Genomic DNA, 20439 nt, shown 5'->3' with positions numbered 1-20439 from the left:
TGACTGAGTGGCTTTCAGTTCTCACAGCGATCTTGCCTGGATCTCTTCTGCTCTTATCTGTAATTCTATTGTGGTCCCATTTAAAAAAGATACTTGTTGTCGCAAGGACATTATGGTCTTACCACAGCGAAATCTCATCAGGGACGTACTGTACCAACTTCTATTTTGAGGTTTCAATGAAAACAATATCTAGACATCTATTTAATCATCTAACCAATTTCACAATGTGTACTTCATGACCTGATAAGATGGGGTTCAAATATGGGATGGGATACAAATATTACACCATAGCTTTTGTGAGGAAATTCCTGAAAAGAGTACTGATTAGAGCCTGATTAGATGAACACAAATCACATTGTAGTAATTCAAACTGTTTATGGGACGGGTTGGTTACTGTGAATGGGTTAGCTGATAGTATCAGTATTATCATAATTGGTAGTATAGAGCAATGCTGTAACCACTATTTATAAAACAGTTAGTTCCAGTCCTTGATTCTGATTGGTCAATAGCTGTGTTTTATTCACAATAAAACACGACTATGACCACTTCACCAAACGGTTCTATGTGTCACTACACAACACCCTTAGCAACCACTCTTAGCAACGCAAACATAATGTTCTCATTGATATTGTTCATTGAAGCTCATAGAGTAGATTATTGTGAGAGAGTGAGTAAGCGAGTGTACCTGCATTTACAGTAGATATAGCATTTTCCTTCAGGTCTGTCCTATATTCATATTATTACATGGCTTGGTTGAATTCTAATGTAGAATGCAGTCTGTTATTTCTTGATAACAGACGCTGCTAAGTATAACACACCGTTGCCATGAAAAACAGAGTGTTGCTATGGACGCAGGATTCTAACCGTAGAGACGGAACGGACTATTTTCTTTAGCGGAAGCAATACAATCGTTTTTAAATCAAGAAACTCCTTTTTAAATCAATATTTTGAGTCAAATTATTGATTTATTTGGTAGGTAGCCATGTAATAAGCGGGATAATGTAGAGCGAGGCGTTGTTATAGCGAATACAACCCCTTCAGGCTGATTCAAGCTCCACTTCGCGTCGGGGTCCTGATCAGCCTGTCGGGGTTGTATTCGCTATAACAACCGCCTCGCTCTACATTATCCCTTACTTAAAATATCCATTTGAATGTCCGCTGCAATATCTTGTCCTTTTAACAGTTAATGGGTTTTCCCGTGCCCTGACACGCTAGTCATTTGTCAGTTGCGTCCAGGTTGTGTCTTCTCCGTGTTCACAACTTTCAGTCCTTTCAATATAGAAGTCTTCTTTACTGACTCACTCACTCATAAAGACAGTCTTTGCCACCATCTAACGGCGAAATAATATAACTTGTTGCTGTTTACGGTCAGGGACTATTTTTTCCAGCGGAAGGAAGGCTTTTAGTGATTTTACTTATTTTACTTTTTTTTTTTTTTGGCTTTAATATTAGTATTCTGTGGTAACCGTTTTATAAAAGCAATAAGGTGCTCGAGGCTAGTGCTGTATCTAATATTAACCACGCCCTTCAGCTGTGACTTATTCACGATACAGCACAGCCTCTCGTACCTTATTGCTTACATAGCCCATGTCCACAGTTATTTGTTACTAGCCTATATAATTATAAATTTGTTTGTTACTACTATAATATAATTATTATAAAGTGTTTCCCATAATTGTATTGTGCTGTGGTGAAATTTCACTTGTATCAGCTTCTGAAACTTGTGTGATTGTGTGAACGTATTCAGTGTGAGTAAGAGAATCCAGACCGCATGTTTTGAGTCAGTGGTGAATAGTGTTGCTCACCCAGACGCCCTGCGCCTTTCCTTGTAAGGTGTCTCTAGAGGAGTTACTCCCTCGGCCCGGGTCGGCTCTGACAGAGTGCTTCTTTGTGTGAGGACAGGAGGAGACCACACCCCTCACTTTTAAACCAGACCCCCTCTGCATGACATCACAAGAGTCCTGACTGCAGGACAGACAGAAGAGAGAGAGGCATTGTAGGAGAGCGGACGGAAACGAGTGTTGCGGGGTGAGTGAAGCACACATGAGGAAGAGGGGCGGGGGTGGGAAGAAGTGGGAAGAAGTTGGAAGAAGTCGTCCCGGGACGGGTTTCACTGGGGCTGCTCAAAGCCTTATAGTGTGAGGAAGACTCTTTCTTACATTACAGATTTGACAACAGGACATTCAGGACTTCTAGTATATGCTGGGTTTTCGTTTTTCATTTAAAGGAGCTAATTTCATGGCAGAAGTCTGTTAAGAAAATTGGAAAAGTATGAAAAAGGTAGGAAGCAAATCACTCTTTGGAATTCGGTTTTGGGCTAAATATAGGAGGCCTATAGTTTCATATTTTCATTTTGAGTCTGAGAGAAGTAATGGTTAAGAAGTTACACGTTCATAGCTCAGGAGATTTATTTGAGGTCTTTAGTTTCGTTTCATTGACATATCAGCTTTGTGTGAGATGTTTCTCATAAAATCCATAAGGCAAAGTAAAAATGATGATTGTTGAGTAATTTGATTTTGGGATTTGGTCAGACTTCATATTATAGTTGATCTTATCTACTACTGTATGTACTTAATCATTCAATACAGTTTACTTATTAATGTACATGTCGGTGCATTGTAAGTACATTTAAAGTACTTGCTTTTAATTAACATTATTAACTTACATTATTACTTAACAAACTGTACTTATACTATTAACTCACCCATAACAGTAACCACAAAACCCCTGACCCTACCTTTACTCCTAAACCCAACCACACCTCAAACTCATCAGCAATAAATGCATTATTCAGAACAACATAAAGTAAATATATATTTTTGTGGGTATTTAATGTTAATAGTAGTTAAGGCCACCTAATATAAAGTATGACCTGACACTTTTTTTTTTGTCCATAATGAGATCTCTGATATTTGACAGCAGACTTTGGTATCTCTTCTTAAACTCCAAGAAGCACTTGCCTTAAGCAAAAGTCTCCGTTTGCTATCCACTGGATCCAGTTGAGAAATTATTGGGATTGTTTCATGTTTTGAAGTCCTGCGTTCTCTGTCTGCGCTGGTAAAGTTGATAATCCTATTTCAGGAGTCTTTCATCAGCGGTGAAAGTCATGCTAGACACAGGCATCTTGCGTAACCGTTAAAACTGAAGAATTTTTCTGTTCTTTGACTTAATCGGAGGCCCGAAAACATATTTTGAACACTTAAACCACACTGGAAATTTCCTTTCATTATAATCTAAAAAAATGCTGGGTTGTTTCAACCCATGTTTGGGTCAAATATGGACAAACCCAACCCAATTTTACATTAAAATTTAACCCAATGGTTGGGTTTGTCTATATTTGGCCCAAACATGGGTTGAAACAACCCAGCATTTTTAAGAGTAATCAAAATATCAAACCAAGTGGCTTTTGTTTAATAGAAGGATTTTTTTTTAGGTTTTAAATGACTAAATGAACTATTTCTGATTGTCAAACATTGGTAGAACATATTTGATATAATGATCTACACCTGTCTGTACCTCCATTAAATATTGCCTGGAGAACACTTACAAGTCAATGTAAAAATGGCTCAGAAACATTCATACATTCCTAAACATGGCTTAAGTGCCCAAATACTTTTTGGGGCCACTCTATTGAAAGAGAAAGTAGGGCCCAAATGGTGTCTGTCTGACTAAACACTTCCAGATGCTGTGAGGGCAACAACATGCAGAGCGCAACGTAAACAGAGGCACCAATAAACCCGTTTCAGAGTAAGAAGACTAATGTGAGGCACTGTGCCCATGAACACATTAACTTACAAGTTGTATAAATATACAAGGAGTTTATCACCATCCATCTTGGCCTTTTGTAGGTTTATATACACATTCAAGACCATGCAGATACCCCTACACACACACACACACAGTTTAATGACGTGAGGCAGGGCTGTGTATCCTTCATCACTTCTATTAGACCGCCGGAGCCTGGAAGACAGCTGAACTATGCCGGGAATGTCAGAGGGGGTTTAGAGGAACATCCGTGGAGAGCGTCTGTTCCTCAGAGGACACACTGATGTCCCTTCACTTCTGACTGCTCATGGCCACTGACTCCGGGGAATACAGATTTAATGCAAAGACAGCTGAGGATGGCTTATGGTTATTGAAAAGAAAAAATGAGGATTGCTAGAGGTTGCTCTTTCACTGTTCAAGTGACTTCATGGATTTCTTAGTTATGTTTCTTTAACGAATCAGCTTGGCCTTGCTAAAAAAATAATAATATCAGGGCACGTTTACACGACAATGATGTACTAAAAACAGACAAGTTTTTCCTTTGCGTTTTCCGCATACTGGCGACAACTTTGTCAAAACGATCCCCGTTTACATGGATCCACGAAAACGACAAAAAAACACTGTATTATTCATGCCAGGCCAGTAGTTGGCGATATTACTTTGTAAAGAAACACTATAGACTGAATAGGTAATACACATATGTGCATGACGTCACTGTATTCACATATTTGCATTTTTCCCGTTAGTAAATCTGGCCCTAAGTCTTTGTCTTTTTCTACAACTTTCGAATACTTTAGTTGAGAATCACAGGTTGTGATTCATGTCAAACTCTTTACTGAAGATACTTGCATGGTCACTGTTGTTTTTTACTTGATCTTGGAAGAATTTGATGAGAAATTATTAAGTTCATATAAAAATTACAGTCATATTACTTGAGAAATCTGAGCACAATTTGAGATACTGTTGAGATCTCTTTTGAGAAGACTTAAGACAAGCAGGAGTGTTTGATCTCTTATTAGAACTCATTGCTGAGGACTAATTGAAATATTAAAGAGATTGCATTTGTGATTTCTTCTTATGTGTGAGAGTTGTTTGGAAGGAAGAGAGGGAAACGCATGTGTTGTGCTTTTAATGCTTGATTGGATGTTCGCCCGCTGTGGGAAGTGCTGAACAGGACACATGAGACTGTGGTAAAAACACATGGCGCTTCTCATGAAACCTTTTATCAACACATCCCAGTCAGATTTGACAATTCTCACACGGTGATGTCAAACAATTTCCAACCACTAGATCATCACTCGTTTTGGCATGAGGGAAGGAGTGGCCTCATGCAGACTAGATTAATATTTTATCATGGCTTTGTTTCAGAACCGATGAGTTGATTAAGTGTTTTGTAGTGCTCAACTCAACACTCTGTATGTAAATCTGTCCTAGGCTGTTGGCTTGAGGGAAATTCACATGACTTCCTTGTGTCATTATTTGGTGAGAGTTTGGGCTGGAGTGTGGGCTGGGCTGGAGAGTGAACACCCTGAAGGGAAGGGTGGTCTGTGTGACTGAAGAAAGGGGTCTTATTGAGCTCATGCCACATTAAAGACACATGTGACACTGCCTGCTACTCAGACCCAGAACAGCTTGAGATAAGAAGGAAGTTATTAACACTGTTTGATCTGAATTAAATCTGCAGATTGACTTAAACAGCTTTTTTAGATCAAGCCCTCTTACATACTTTGGAAAAATCTGGTAATATTAGTTATGTATGTTAATTTGGCACATTTACAAATTAATACAAACACTGCCTTTGATTGGATTATTGCTTTTATAAAATGCTGGATCATATTTTTAGATTCATATATTTTATCATATTGTTGTTATTATTAAAATATGAATGTTCAATAAATGTAATAATGATACACTTCAATCAGTGGTTACATGAAGAACCTTTAACATCCATGGAATTTTTCCATTGAACAAAAGGTTCTTTAAAGTGGTTTATTAGAAGTTAATTCACACTAAGAAAAAAAAATGGTTCTTTTAATAACTATACATTGAAAGCTTCTTTGGGTAGCCAAAAAATGGTTCTTCTAAAATGGAGTGTAAATTTAAATTGTTTTATAATATTGTTCCCATTAAAGGATTTGCTCAGGGATATTTATTTGCTCATAAAGAAATTTTGGTTAAAAGTGTATTAGAATCCCAGTTCTAATGATGTAATATAGATTTTGTTCCACCCAGTGTTAAAACAGGAATAGGTTTACTTTGTGTGGCCATGGACACACCATCACCTGAAATAGCACATGACTTTGAGCTGAAAATAAAGTTATTTCAAAACAAATTCCTCTTTTCTAGGCTGTAAAAATAACACCTCTATGCTGCTCTCCCACTAGTTTATTATGCTTTTCCATTTATGGCAGGTTATATTACCGTTATTTTCTTTACAGGTCTCTGACTAGCCTTTTCAGGAACACCAACTTTCAAACAACAGCAAACAACTGAAATTGCTCAGGCATGCACACTCGCCTCTAAAACATAAATGCTGAGCAAAGAAACAGAATTCCTGCAATGGCCTCTGTTTACCAGAGAATACAGCACTATAACGGTTTGGCTCAGTAAAACTGCACTCTAGACAGGACTTACTAGCAATAACACTTTCATGTTTTAGTATCTTGTATGGATGCAGTGGTTTTGTATGTTGTTTAAGGTTTGCTAAAGTTTGCTTGGGTACTGTTTACTTGCTATGGTTTGTGGCATCCTGTGGTTTCCAAACTTGGAACCAATATCAGCAGAAGAATTTCAGTTGGAACAGCATACCAAATTTGTAGCCAATGTTAAACAAGAAAGCATTAAATAGAAATTTGCATACTAATAACATTAAAGAAAACTGTAGAACATATTTTAGCAAGCTTGTCATTCCTAAAAAAATATTTGAAAATGCCCTAAGACAAAAAAAAAAAAAAAAAAAAAAAATCTCCGTCAGATTTTTCATTTAAAAAGGGCTGTCCCATCTGGTGAATGAGTAGCAATGAAAGCAAAGCTCAGTGTAATAAGTGGTATTTTCCCCTGAGGAGACTTTACTGTGCTTCATTCTCCAAATGCATCTCAACAATCTCCCACAGGGTTACTAGACCACTGATAGGTATCAGTACCAGATCCATGCAATAGAAAACCCCCTGCAATTATTCCTCTGAAAATAAAGAGTGTCTACATAGTCTAGACATCGGTGTTTTCTTTTGGTAAATAACTAGGATCTATTACCCACTCACACCCATTAGACATAGAGATGGATTGGCATATAGAAAACTAGGGCATGCAAAACCTTTCCTTTTATGTTTTTCTTTAGTGTTTTCTTCAAATTAGCCTGTGTTTGGTTTGTTTCTCATGAGTTGAGCTGAGCATAAATCATTACAACCTCGCTTATCTTATGATGTTCCTGTAGCTTATGAAAGGTCAAGGGTTTGATATGCAGGGAAACAGATGCAAGTTGCTTTGGATGAATGCTCTGCCAAATGCATAAATGAAAATCCTTCAAGCAAACAGAAGAAATTGAAACAGAAAATATATTTACTTTATGTTCCATTGCAGGTCAGTGGTATTTTCCAAAAAGCATGAATTCCTATCATTTGATGTGGGTGTGTTAATGGGGATACTAAGGTGAAAGTTCCATGTTTTCCTCTCACTTGAGACTTGTGCAACTCCATTATACCACTGAGTAGACCTAGAGAAGAGACCTTAAATTATTAAAACTCAGGATCAGATAGCAGAGGTCAGAGTTCAACAAACCCATTATCTTCCACATCTTATCACAGTCCACCTATATTATGCATGATGGTCACATGCAATATTTCCTTTGGGATGTTGCTTTGGTCTCTGATGTTCACACAGTTGGTGGTATAGCAACCAATATAATTGGGGTTCCCTTAGTTTTGTTTTCATTTGTTTTCATTTTCAACGTTGCATTTTTGCATGCAAAGACACAAATTCTACATAATCAAGAGCGGTTCACTTCTGCAATTTATCTTATATCAGCAGCAAGAGTTCACAGAAACTGCACCACAGAACACCTTCTTGAGTAGACTCAAGTGCGATTTACATGTGTGCACCCAAGTTCAGAAATTGTGTTCAGGTCATCAAACAAACCCAGTTGTGCACTAAATGTGTTACTGTATAGTTGCTGAATTTCAAAGGTGTGAAAGGTCTGAAAGTTAGAAAAAAGTCATGTCATGCAATTATGTATTTTCATGAGCGACCTTAATGCTCATCCCTAATGCAGTGTATATTGTGAAGAAGAAGAATTGCATGAATGCATGTTTGAACTAATCCGATCTCTGTCTTTATTTCCCTAGAAGTCCCCTGTACTCTCAGAGGATGACAGTGAGCTGAAAAGAGAGAGAAGCCTGAAGACTGTAAGTTTTTTCGATTCAGTGAGTGTGATATCCACTGGTGAGAGCAGTATGGAGCTTGAAGTTCAGACTAAGACCCAGCAAAGTTATGTGAGCAGTGGGCAAAACAGCGTGAGACACGGGGGAGAAGGACTGGACAGCGAAGTTGCCAAGGAAATCCTGTACCTGGATCAGGTCCTTGAGGACAACTGTTGTGACCCCAGGGCCGAAATGACTTCAAATGGGACAAGTTCCCCAGAGATTAACTCAATTAGAGTTCATGGAACTGGACCATCTGTGCATACCAGTGACACATCACCCTTGCACAACCATGAAGTTGTTTTAGAAGGGAAAAAACAGACCACTTTTGTTGATGATAACTTTAACACTAAACCCAATGGTCATGCAGCGATGATAGGAAATGACTGTACAAGGTCACCTGAGTCCCCTAGGACAGCAATCAAGAAAGAGGCACGTTTTGAGCTCCGACCATTTCATGAAGAGAAGAAACCATCAAAACTATTTGACAACCCAACTGAGAAAGAAGTCCGGGTGAAGAAAGTCAGACCCACGGAGGAGATTGCAGAGCTGGAGAGGGAAAGGCTGGAACTCATTCGGGGTCAGGCAGTCAAGAAAAATCCTGGAATTGCAGCGAAATGGTGGAATCCACCTCAGGAAAAGGCACTGGAAGAGGAGCTGGAGCCAGAGCAGCTGGAGTCTCTTCGAAGATATGAGGAGAGGAAGCAGAGGAGGCCAGAAACCAACCGTATGCCACAAGCTGCACCCAGACAGACAATCTCCTTCATCCAACCTGAAACAGGAAACAAGGAGGACGTTGTCATGGAAGAGATTGACTTTTCTGCAGCACGCAAGCAATTTCTGCAGATGGATCATAGCAAGCAGCCCACAGCCCCTAAGAGGAACGTGGCACCGCAGCTTTACTCTGCCAAACCTTTCTTCAGGACTCCCGAGGTCACGCATGTAGAGAGGCCATGCGGTTCTGTCACAGTTGCCAATCAAGAAGGGGTCACATTCTATGACGGAAGTGAAGTTACTACAGTCAAAGCTGAAAAGATTTACTGCAGCTCCGGAGAATCTGTCATAGCACCCAAAGATGGTTTAGCTCAGAACGAGTTTAAAGATGATGATTTTACTTGTGCCCGGGCAGTGATGACCATTGTGAAGGAAGAGGATTCTGATTTGTGTCAACAATCTTTGAACAGCTCCTACCATACAGAAGAAATTGACTCCGGGTTAGATGACCTATCCCTGCGGTCTCAGGACACCACTGTACTCGAGACGCTCTCCAATGACTTCAGTATGGACAACATAAGTGACAGTGGTGCATCAAATGAGACCATGAGTGTCTATTTGGAAAACTCTCTTGGGGAGTACTCTTTTCCCTCAACTCCAATGGCCACTACACCAATCAATGGGAAACATGAAAGTGGTATCAAATCTCCAGGTGAACAGAGTGGGTCTTATCACGGAGAAGGCTTGACGGAAGAAGAGCTGGAATACCATGCTGGTATTCTTGTCCAAAATGCTATCCAGCAAGCCATTGCTCAGCAGAATGACAAATGGGAGCCTCTTCAGGCCACACAACATTCGTCCCCTATCCCCGAGAGACATGTGGAAAGCATTCAACCCCAACCCCTAGTGGAGAGATCTACTGTCACACCACTTCCCAAAGTGCCATCCCCACCGGAGGAGAGGAGAACAATTGCTCCTCAAATAACTGTAGTTCAAGCCGCCCCAGTTATCCCAGTCAACACTTACAAACCCCCCAGTCCCTCTCCACCACCAGCGGAGAAACCAGAATTCAGCTATTTCAGTAAGTACTCTGAGGCAGCAGAGCTCAGGAGCACAGCGGCTGTCACTCGTCCTCAGGACACAGAAGTCACCTCAGGGCCGTTCAAGCTGCGCTCACGCAAACAGAGAACCCTGTCCATGATCGAAGAGGAGATCCGGGCAGCCCAGGAGCGCGAGGAAGAGTTGAAGAGACAACGACAAGCGAGACAAACATTGCACCCGCCCCGTACGCAGAAGGCCAGCAACCAGCCAAACAAGCTGGTCCTTACTGGGAAGACAGCACCAGGTATGAGTATATCCAGCCAATGTGTGCAATCATGGCAGCAGTAATTGAACACTTACTGTAGGGAATAGGTCCAGAACTTTATTTGAGGAGGACTTTTATTTGACGGGTAACTTATCCCACAATTAATAGCCCTGTAGTATAAACCATACAAGATGCTTATTAGTACTCATAATCATATTTAAGCTGCTCTTTGTGCAGTTTTTCATGGATTACACTAGAACTTAATTATTTTCGTACTTCAATTACTCAGTTTGATGGTCAATGTGTTGACGCCTGTTTCACAAGTTCACACTTACAAATAAGTCAGATAGAATAAATGGCTGTTGTAGGAACAAGCCAAGAGTGAGGAGTCAGGGTGGAGCTGGGATGCTGAAAACTGTCGAGGAACGTAAGTGAGACGATTGTGTGTGTATAGGCTTCCTCTCATGCTGATAGGATTAGACGTGATAATTGCTGATGACATGTTGATTGGATAGATCATTTGAACCTGGTCCTCCCAAACTTTGTTAATGAAACATTTCAAGAAATGTCTGTCTACTAATGCAAACCATCAGCTAAAACTGAAGGCTGATATATATCTGTCTCTGTAACTTGAGATTTGATGTTAATTACCTGGTGATTGTCAGTCATATCACTGGGATCCTGGAGGTTCTCTTCATTGAGCTACTTTAGTTTACATTCCTTGCACGCTGTGTCCTTTGGGTCTGCATCCACTGTTCAGCCTGAGTCACTTTTGCAAGCTGTGCTTTTTGAAGAGGGTTTTAAGAAAACTGCAGCATAGTGCCTGATTTGTTTTTCACTGTATGAGCTTGATGACTACTCTGAACAATTGACTAGATAATGCTATATGGGTAATATAATATATGTAAAAGCTCTAGCTCTCAGTTCTAGCGACCACCAACAGTTTCAAATTATGTTGGTTTGATGTTAAAAATTATTATAACGTAGCTGTACGTACTTTAAATGTTCTGTTTACATATGTTTGGTTTTGGTGATGTAACACTCACCAAAATACTGTGACTGTAACACTCACCAGATACTGTGACAATGGCACAGTATTTAATGGCAGTGTGTGCTTTTCCTTTTGACAACAATGTCTTATTCATGATGATGTCTGTACTTGAGAAGTTTATGTCTGCCCTCTAGTGGTGTCATAGGGAATGCATGAGTCCTTTCTTTTAGATTGCTTTTAGCTATTATGCTAAATCCCATAGTATTGGAATTTATATTGTGCGATCATTATCAGTGATTGACCTCTCATTAATGACAGTAGTTCTGAGAGGACAAATATAGACTTCCTGTAAAAGAGGCACAGATTTTCTACAGCAAATTTTCATTTAAAGTTTTGCAAAAAGACTCGAGTTGCCAACGTCAGCAGAAAAAATAAGAGTGCTTTCAGTTTCTGAGAAAATCAACACACTATTTATCAAATACGTGACAAACTACAACATATTTACCAGTTCCTTATAGCCCACATCTTAAAAATAGGGACAATTTCCACATCTGTAAAATAAGTATTTTTACAAGCATCATACAGAGTGAAATGGCCTGTGTTTGATACTTACTACAATGCAAGGCTCAAGCTCCAGATCAATAGAATGTGCTTCAGAAAGAAATTTAAATTCTGAAATTTTACACTTATCACAGAGTGGAGAAAGTTTTTTTGGAGAAAGTTTTGATTTAGAATAATGAAGCCTGTGAATTACCTTGAACTGAATCAAATTGTGTCTAGCATTCACAGAACATGTATGTACATCTCTCAAGCACTCATCCCACATGTTTTCATGAATATTAAAACCAATTTCCTCTTCCCAGTCCTGTTTTATTTTTCATGTGTTGTTATCCACCTTTTCTAGGAGTAAATTTGTAAAAGTTTGACACACCACTCATACCAGGGTGTACATTAACAATTATCTCTAAGGTGGGATTCATCGCTCAGTTAGCTAACAATGTATTAATTTAAGGCAGAAACAATGAGCTCATTGAAGTAATTATTACAAGCTGTGAACATAATGATTACAATAAATAGAAAATGTAGCATTGGTGCATGTTGATTCAGAGTGTGCATCATCTGAAGTCCTCACAGGAGTTGGAGACTCAAAGCATCTCTTCACTGGTGTTGGGGCATCTGAAGTCTTCATAAGATGCTGGATCCAAACTGGAGCTGACGTACTCTAGTTACATTAGGATGGGCATCTCGAGATAAAACAGAAAAGCAAATGGAAAGTAACTAGCCTAGCTGCTGTTCATAACATTAAGCAAAGATAACCATGTGCATTTGACCTGATATAACTGGAGTACAAGGTTATGAGATCCATTATGTGAATGCTTGGCTAAAGAGATGCATCTTTAATCTAGATTTAAACTGGGAGAGTGAGTCCAAGCTCCGAACATTATCAGGAAGGCTATTCCAGAGTTTAGGAGCCAAATGTGAAAAATGCTCCTTTAGTGGATTTAGATATCCTAGGTACTACCAGAAGCCCCTAGTTTTGTGATCTTAAAGAGCGTGATGGATTGTAGGGCGATAGAAGATCGGTTAAATACACAGGAGCTGAACCGTTTAGGGCAGGGATAGGCAACTCCGGTCCTGGAGGGCCACTGTCCTGCAGAGTTTAGCTCCAACCCTAATTAAACACACCTGAACAAGGCAATCAGTCTTTTCAGGATTACTAGATAGATACAGGCAGGTGAGTTTTTATCAGGGCTAAAGCTAAACTCTGCAGGACAGTGGCCCTCCAGGACCGGAGTTGCCTATCCCTGGTTTAGGGCCTTATAGGTCAGTGGCAATACTTTATAATTGATACAGAACTTAATAGGTAACCAGTGTAGAGATGATAAAATTGGTGTTATATGATCATATTTTCTTGACCTGGTAAGAACAGTTTGGACTAATTGTAGATTGTTTATTGAAGATGCCGGACAACCAGCTAGTAATGCATTACAGTAATCTAGTCTCGAGGTCATGAATGCATGAACTAACTTTTCTGCATCAGAAACAGATCACATGTTCCGGAGCTTAGCAACGTTTCTGAGGAGGAAGACATGAAATATGATTTTCAAAAGACAAGTTGCTGTCAAATATAACACCCAGGTCTTTTACTGTGGTAGAGCAATGATTTATTATGGTGTGTATAAGTGTGTTATGTATTGGTCTGTCTGCAGGTAAGATTGAGAAGGTCCGTCCGGTTCCTCCAGTATCGCCCTGCTCTTCAGAAGGAGCTCTGCCCTCGCCTCTGTCTGATCTGGGCAGCGACGACTCTGGAGGAGGACAGCGGACCAAGAACTTCATGCAGACTCTGATGGAGGACTTCGAGACTCACAAAGTCAAGCGCAGAGAGAAAGCTGAGGACAGCAGTGTAAGTCTCTTATGGTCAGCTTAGAATGTGATATTTTATGGCCTAATGAATTGTCTGTGGACTCTTCTTGCTCTAGATCTCTCAGACATCCATCCGCATACCATTTACAATCAAAACGTTGAATTTCACTTTAATGGTCTGTTTGGAATTAGTGATTCCTAACTGCTAAAATACCATAGCTATGACTTGCATCAGAAACATAGTTTGTCTTTTTCATCTCATGCTAAGAAAGTGAGAAAAGGGACTTTCCAGCTCAGTTAGAAACTGAATTCATGAAGATGTGTGCCACATGACAAACCGCCATCAAATGCCTATTGAGGACTCGCTGTTTCATATCAACCACAGTCTTTCCCCTTTTGCTTTCTCAGATATCAACAACACATTTCCTCTAAAAGCTATTATTTGGAGAACAAACAACTCGCGGGTCTTAGTCTGCGGGTCTTTTGCAGCTTGGCTGCACTGACAGTATCACATTCTATTATTATAATGCAGACTAAGTAAAAAACAATGGCTTTGGAACCACAGTAGTGGTAACAATATTGGTCTCTGACCATTGTGAAATAAATCTATGACAATGGTGCACTTGTAAGTTTGCCAAGTAAAATAGCCAAATATTTATAAATTGGATATTTCCTCAAGGCCTTACAAATTACATATAACACAATACAAATTCATGCTTATTTTAGCTTAGGGAAGGGTGTAACCAAATATTTGAGGTAGGGGTGGACCAAATATATTAAGCTTCAGAATGCGCCATTGACAAAAATAAAATCAAAATCAAAATGTTAAAATTGGTTAACCACAAATCTAAATATAGGAATACATGTGTCAATTGTAGTAAACTCTAAACTCAGGAAACAAATGCCTGTAATGGTCAATAAATGAAATACATATATATAGTTCATGCTCTTTGAAAAATACCAGTTATTTCAAGTGCAATCAGCAATTAGCACACAGTATTGAGCCAATATGATCTGTATATAGTATATAAAAAGTAAAATATATGAAAATGACCAGTATTCATATGGAAGTTGATCTACTTTCACAAGCTGTTCTCTACACAATAGCAAGTGTTTGCACATTGACTAATTCTTCCTCTTTCCCTCTTGTCAGTATGTCCGCTCAGTTACAACTGAGGTACTTGTACAATGCTTGCTTCAAAGTTCATTGTGCCTTCATTTGTGTTGTTGCATGTTTTAATGTGGGGGAGTTGTAGCAGTGCCGAATACTTTGACACATATGATGTGTTTCCAAGAAATAATTGTCTTTTGTGTCGAATCATTGCATCATTCATTACATACGGATTCACATTTTGAACTAGTCAAAGTATTTGCACCTACATGATCAGTGCAGTGCCACTATCAATTCACATGAATCTCGTGTCAAAGAACTACGAATTTACAATGTCCAGTCTTCATTTGAGCATTTTACCACCTCCATTCAGAGTCCTAATATTTCAGCTCTTTGTATTGTATATTTTACATAATATTCAAGTTATTTGAGAACTTTGGATTGGACATTTAGGTTCGTTGGAATAAGACACAACTGGGGTGTAACACTTGGCACCAGTTTTTACTTTTGAAACTGCATGACTGTTCTCTTTTCTGCTTTATTGTTTCTGCTTTCATGCTGTGTTTGCACTTGTATTGTGTGTTGTGGTGTTTATATCTAAAGCTGTTTTGGACAGTCAGACCCAAACCCAGCATGAAACTGTTTGGAACAGGTGGGGTCTAAAACGGTCCATCTGATGTGTATGTTTGCACATGCGTATTGATATATTTTGTTAAAGATCTTAACTAAACCATTGATATTGGCTTTACTCCTTTTTTTTGTTCTCAGTGTAAATAATGTAGTCTGCTTATCTAACACGGTATAGTATGGTAAAGTAAAATCTCATATCTCCCTGCCCTTCTACAACATACTAAACATTTTAGAGCTCAGATCACATATTTTCTAAGAAAAATCATGATTCAAGTTATAATGTAAAACTGTCACACTTTATATAAGGTGTCATTAACTACAATGTACTTACATCGGAAAAAAAAAATCTATGTTTTTGGTGCATTGTACTTATTGTGTTGCAAAACATGTATTGCAAACCACTTTTGCTGCTATTGAGTTGGGATAGGTGTAAGATTAAGGATAGGTTTGGGGGTGTGGGTTAAGGTGTAAGGGAAGGTCAACGGTGTAATTATAGATGTAAGTGCATGAAGGTATTTTTAAATATAAGTACAGTGTGAAATCGTGTATGTATACCAGAGCATTGTATCAAATTATTAAATTAAATGTAGGTACATAGTAGTTAAAGACACTCAATATAAAGTGGGACTGATAAAACAACATTATAAGTTAACACAAGTTAATGTTGATGAAACAAGGGAAATTCGGTTACACTATTTCGATGGTCCATGTTAGACATTCTACTAACTATAAGTAACTTTGCAACTACATGTCAACTAGCTCTCAGAGTATTAGTAGACTGTTTGGTTAGGGTTAGAATAAGCTGACATGAGGTTGCAAAGTTACTTATAGTCAGTATAATGTCTGTTGAGGAGCATCACAATAAAGAGTTGGCAGATATTAAGCAGACAGTCTACTAATACTCTAATGAGAGTCAGGCCCTGTTTACAGCTGGTATTAAGATGCGTCTGGTCGATCGGATCACAAGTGGATGACGCTAATACGGGTGTAAATGGGGTCTAAATCGTTTTGAGCTTGTCCACTTACGACCACTTCCAGAGGTAGTTGAAAACACATTCGTCCAGATTGCTTTCGTAGTGTAAACGCTCATGTGATCGAATGTGTTCAAACAGCCACTAAAGACCGTCTTCTCTCCGTCTACTGACCTAATGTAACAATATGGGAAACGCTCTAGCCAGATGGGACTTAAACTTCGGCTGAAGACCCAAGTTTGGTTTGATGATGAAAAACAAACCAAGCACAATGTTCTCTCAGCATTCCTGATTTCTAACACACACTCACTGTGTTCGGCTGGTCTTCGGCTGTCAGAGCAGAAACTAAAGCTGATGCTCTCCATGTGTTTCTCTCTCATCTCCGGTTGCGTTAATTTGTAAGTTGCTCAAGCTTATTTTGTCCATTAGATCAAAAGATCTGAAAAAGCCCATTCATTTACCCGCCCATAGACCCTCCCCTCGAAGAAATCAGGACAGAAGCGGTTGAAAGTGGACAAAAGAGATGGATTAAAACACCAGGTGTAAACAGGAATGTGTCTCCCACGTCCACTTGTGATCCGATCGACCAAACGCATCTTAATACCAGGAGTAAACAGGGTCTTAGTTGACATGTAGTTGCAAAGCTACTTATAGTTAGTAGAATGTGTCTAAAGTGGACCATGTTACCGGGAAACTTCTTCTTAACATGTTTTCTATTATCACTGTGGTGAATATATCATTATAACATTTGAAACAACTTTGAATAACAGCCATTTTTATGTTTATCTTCAGGTTCTGGAGGCAACGCGTGTCACTCGCAGAAAAAGTAACATGGCCCTCCGGTGGGAAGCAGGAATCTACGCCAACCAGGATGAGGCTGAGGAAGATGAGGAGGAGGAGGAGGAGGAGGAGGAGGAAGAGTAAACTAAACCTTCTTTCTATACCGAAAAAAAAAGAAAAAACGAGAAAGAGAGAAAACAGAGGGAAAATGTGCAACAGGACAAACACAAGTATTTATTGGGAATTCACCCCTCTCTGAAGATTTGTTCTTTCTGTTTCTGGAGAACAAACGGGACATAACTTTCTCTCGACAGTGAAGACCAGAGATACTATAACACTTTACATTTCCACTACCAAGATATAGCTTTTTCTTTTGTGCTGATACGTTTTAAGAAAGTGGAATGTGCAAAGACAAGTATCACATTTTTTGAGACTTTGGGATTTTTGGCATTAATGTTGCAACTTAGCAAATCAGATTAGTGTGAAGACCACATTGCATTTATACTTCCCAAACATAAAGATGTTACCGTGCAGCTAAGGACATGGGAAAAGAATGAAAATTGGATAATATTTTGTTATTAGCTGAAGGAGATTGGATGAATCTGATTTCATGCTAGATTATTGACATTATTGACAACTTTACACATTGTGTCTTGCAGTGTCCGAAAGGGCAAAATACTGCTTTTTGGTTTCCTGTTAATTACATTTTCACATGATCTCGATTGCAGCCTATAGAGATAGGAACTCAAATCATTCTCCTAATATTGCCATATTGTTCAGAGAGAAACTTTAATGAGGTGGACAAATGAAAGTAGGGCACAGACATATAACCTTGAAAGACTTGAGATCTGTAAGAGCAAACTCTTCACCCAGACCAACATAACAATACATCGAAGCAGAGGTGGTAATAACTTGTAGAGGTGGTCATGGCTTTTTATAGGCAGCGGGTGAATTCTCCATTGACAAAACACAGGAAATGTATGTGAAGGAAGCTTTGGGATGTTAATGCTGTTTGCAGTTGAAGGCACCTGTGTTTGGCTTGAAGTAATAGCATCAGACATAGTGTGGTGCAGAACATTTAATGGATGATGTAGATTTTTTGGGGAATGTTTATGTTGTGTTGTGTTATGTGTAGGGCAGAACAGCAAAAGCAGTGCCTTTAAAGTGCCCCTGTTGTGTTATTTTAAAGGTTCCTAATCTTGTTTTGGACGTCTCCTACAACAGGTTTACTTGCATCAAAGGTCAAAAAACATTAATCTTTAATTTTGTCATAATATACATTTCAGTACCTGCTCTTTTCTCACAATGTCTGCAATGGTTTGATAAAGGATTCAGACTCTCTAAACCCCTCTTTCTGAGACTCTACTCTTCTCTGATTGGTCAGATGACCCAGTCTGTTGTGATTGGTTTACTCTGCTCTGATTGGTCAAATGGGCCAGTCTGTTGTGATTGGTCTACTCTGCTCTGATTGGTCAGATGACCCAGTCTGTTGTGATTGGTGGACAGCTTACAGCCAAACATTCATTATCATATCTGAACTATAGTGTTTGAGGGTCAAAGTAGATGTTGTTCAAGTTCAGCCAATGAAGAGCATAGCCTGGCATTATGCAAATATGTTACAACCCTACATAGTTTTGAGTAAGTAAGACTGGAATTACTGACAACTCGTTTTAGGCAGTTCAGAATCATTTCATTTGGGAGACAATAACTTGATTTATCGGCACTTTGATCTTTGAAACTTTGCAGACCTTTTACATTCACAAACAGTGATATTACACACTACATGAAAGGTAATATCTGAAAAAAGCATAGCAGGGGCACTTTAATGCAAAAATGAAGAAAAGAACAATGATATGAATGATAAAGATCGCTTAAATATGCAAGACTTCACTGTGCTTAATTGCTTAGTTGATTTTTAAATTAATCATAATTTCTCTTTTTGGCATTTTTAAAGCCATTACCAGCAGGAATTGTAAACACAATACCATTATTTAACACGGTTAAAAAAAATATTGCTACAAATGTACAATTAATGTCTGAAATGTTGGAATGGATTCTTTTTTCTTTTCTTTTTTCATTAATTGTTTTTTGGCAATATAAAGGATGTTAGGTGCAAGAACAAGCATCTATAGGCCTACAGGTCACTGACATCAGTGATGGACATGCAGCGTGAAGGAAACAAAGAGGACTAAAACATGAACACTTACTCTTCTAGATTTAATCTTTGACTTCTCATTTTTTCCTTCGGCCTGATGCATTTATCAAGCCATAAATGAAGACAATCCCACAAGCATCATTCAACAACGTGGCTTTGATGTTTTGTATACTCCACATATAATATATATAGTATTACAAAGAAAAAAGTATTTAATGGACTGCTGTCCTTTAATGAGTACATGAAGTATTTGTAGTCTCTGGTTAAGAGTGGTATATATTGCATAGTTTCTCAAATTGCAGGCAAAAAAAGACAAACTAGAAACTATAACAGTTATGCATTATTATAATGTGTGGGTGTCATATAAAGTTACACCTATTCAGAATTATAAATGTTTCTGCAGAAGGTTCTCTGGATACTGACTTTCTTAGGTATCCATTTGTTTTGATGCTTAATGTGAGATTGTGTGAAGACCATCAGTTTTACTCAGAGCAGGATGTTGGATTTTTACTTGGATTCTTTGATATGAGATGATTATTGTTGGTGAACAAATAATTTGAATTTTATAAGGGGGAAATATTTTTATTTGAGCAGTGAGATATATGCAGTGTTCCTATAAATGGAAAATAGTTTTGAAAAAAAAAAGACTGGTGTTTAGTACTATTACTGCACATTTATTCATATATACTGTGTTGTGTGTATTTGAGGGCCAAGTACGCCATATGATATTATATGCATTTTCAGAGGTTTTCATTAGTTTGTTTAGGTGCTATAGGTGACATTTCTAGCACAGAGTAGTTAAAGTATTGACCGTGATGCTGACAGGTTTTGCATCACGAAATGTGCAGCATTCAAATGAAATGTAAAGCCAGCTTTAGTTCACTAAAGACGGCATGCTTTTGTACTATAATGTATGGGAAATGGACAAAAATGGTTGTTTTACCTCATGAAGTTAAGTTATAAGAAACAAGCCAATGTTCAAATCTGTAATATAACAGGATTCCTACGGCATAGGATGGTGGCCAAAATTGCTTTCAATGTACAATACCAGAGGAAAAAGGAACCATTAGGAATTGAGCAATGTTGCAGTTGTTGATGTGTAAAGCATCAGCCTTTGAGGACATCTGGGGAAAGCATTGCGATCATACTAGCGAAATTTTGACAAAATTGTTTATTGTCAATAGTGTAGTGATACAGAAGTCACTTTCAAACCAAGCAGATTTCTGTTGGTAAATGC

At 38.6% G+C, this 20439-nt stretch overlaps 1 protein-coding gene across 5 annotated transcripts in view; it reads left to right on the top strand.

The window, feature by feature from the left end:
* Positions 1-19837, top strand: part of palm2akap2 (PALM2 and AKAP2 fusion) — a 105583-nt gene extending 85746 nt beyond the window's left edge. For 4 of the 5 annotated variants that reach the window (XM_084104575.1, XM_084104574.1, XM_084104577.1 and 1 more), the window contains 3 exons: positions 8106-10239; positions 13402-13595; positions 17060-19837. In XM_084104575.1, coding sequence (XP_083960701.1) covers positions 8106-10239; positions 13402-13595; positions 17060-17191 — 2460 coding nt within the window. In that variant the 3' untranslated portion in view covers positions 17192-19837. Of the gene's footprint in view, positions 1-1952; positions 2281-8105; positions 10240-13401; positions 13596-17059 lie in introns of those variants that run through there. The other variant, XM_084104578.1, reaches the window with a different exon arrangement.
* The last annotated feature ends 602 nt before the right edge of the window (positions 19838-20439 follow it).

This window comes from Abramis brama, assembly GCF_963993115.1.
Source record: "Abramis brama genome assembly, chromosome: 25".
Taxonomy (NCBI): domain Eukaryota; kingdom Metazoa; phylum Chordata; class Actinopteri; order Cypriniformes; family Leuciscidae; genus Abramis; species Abramis brama.
This window is presented reverse-complemented; position numbering and strand designations above follow the sequence as displayed.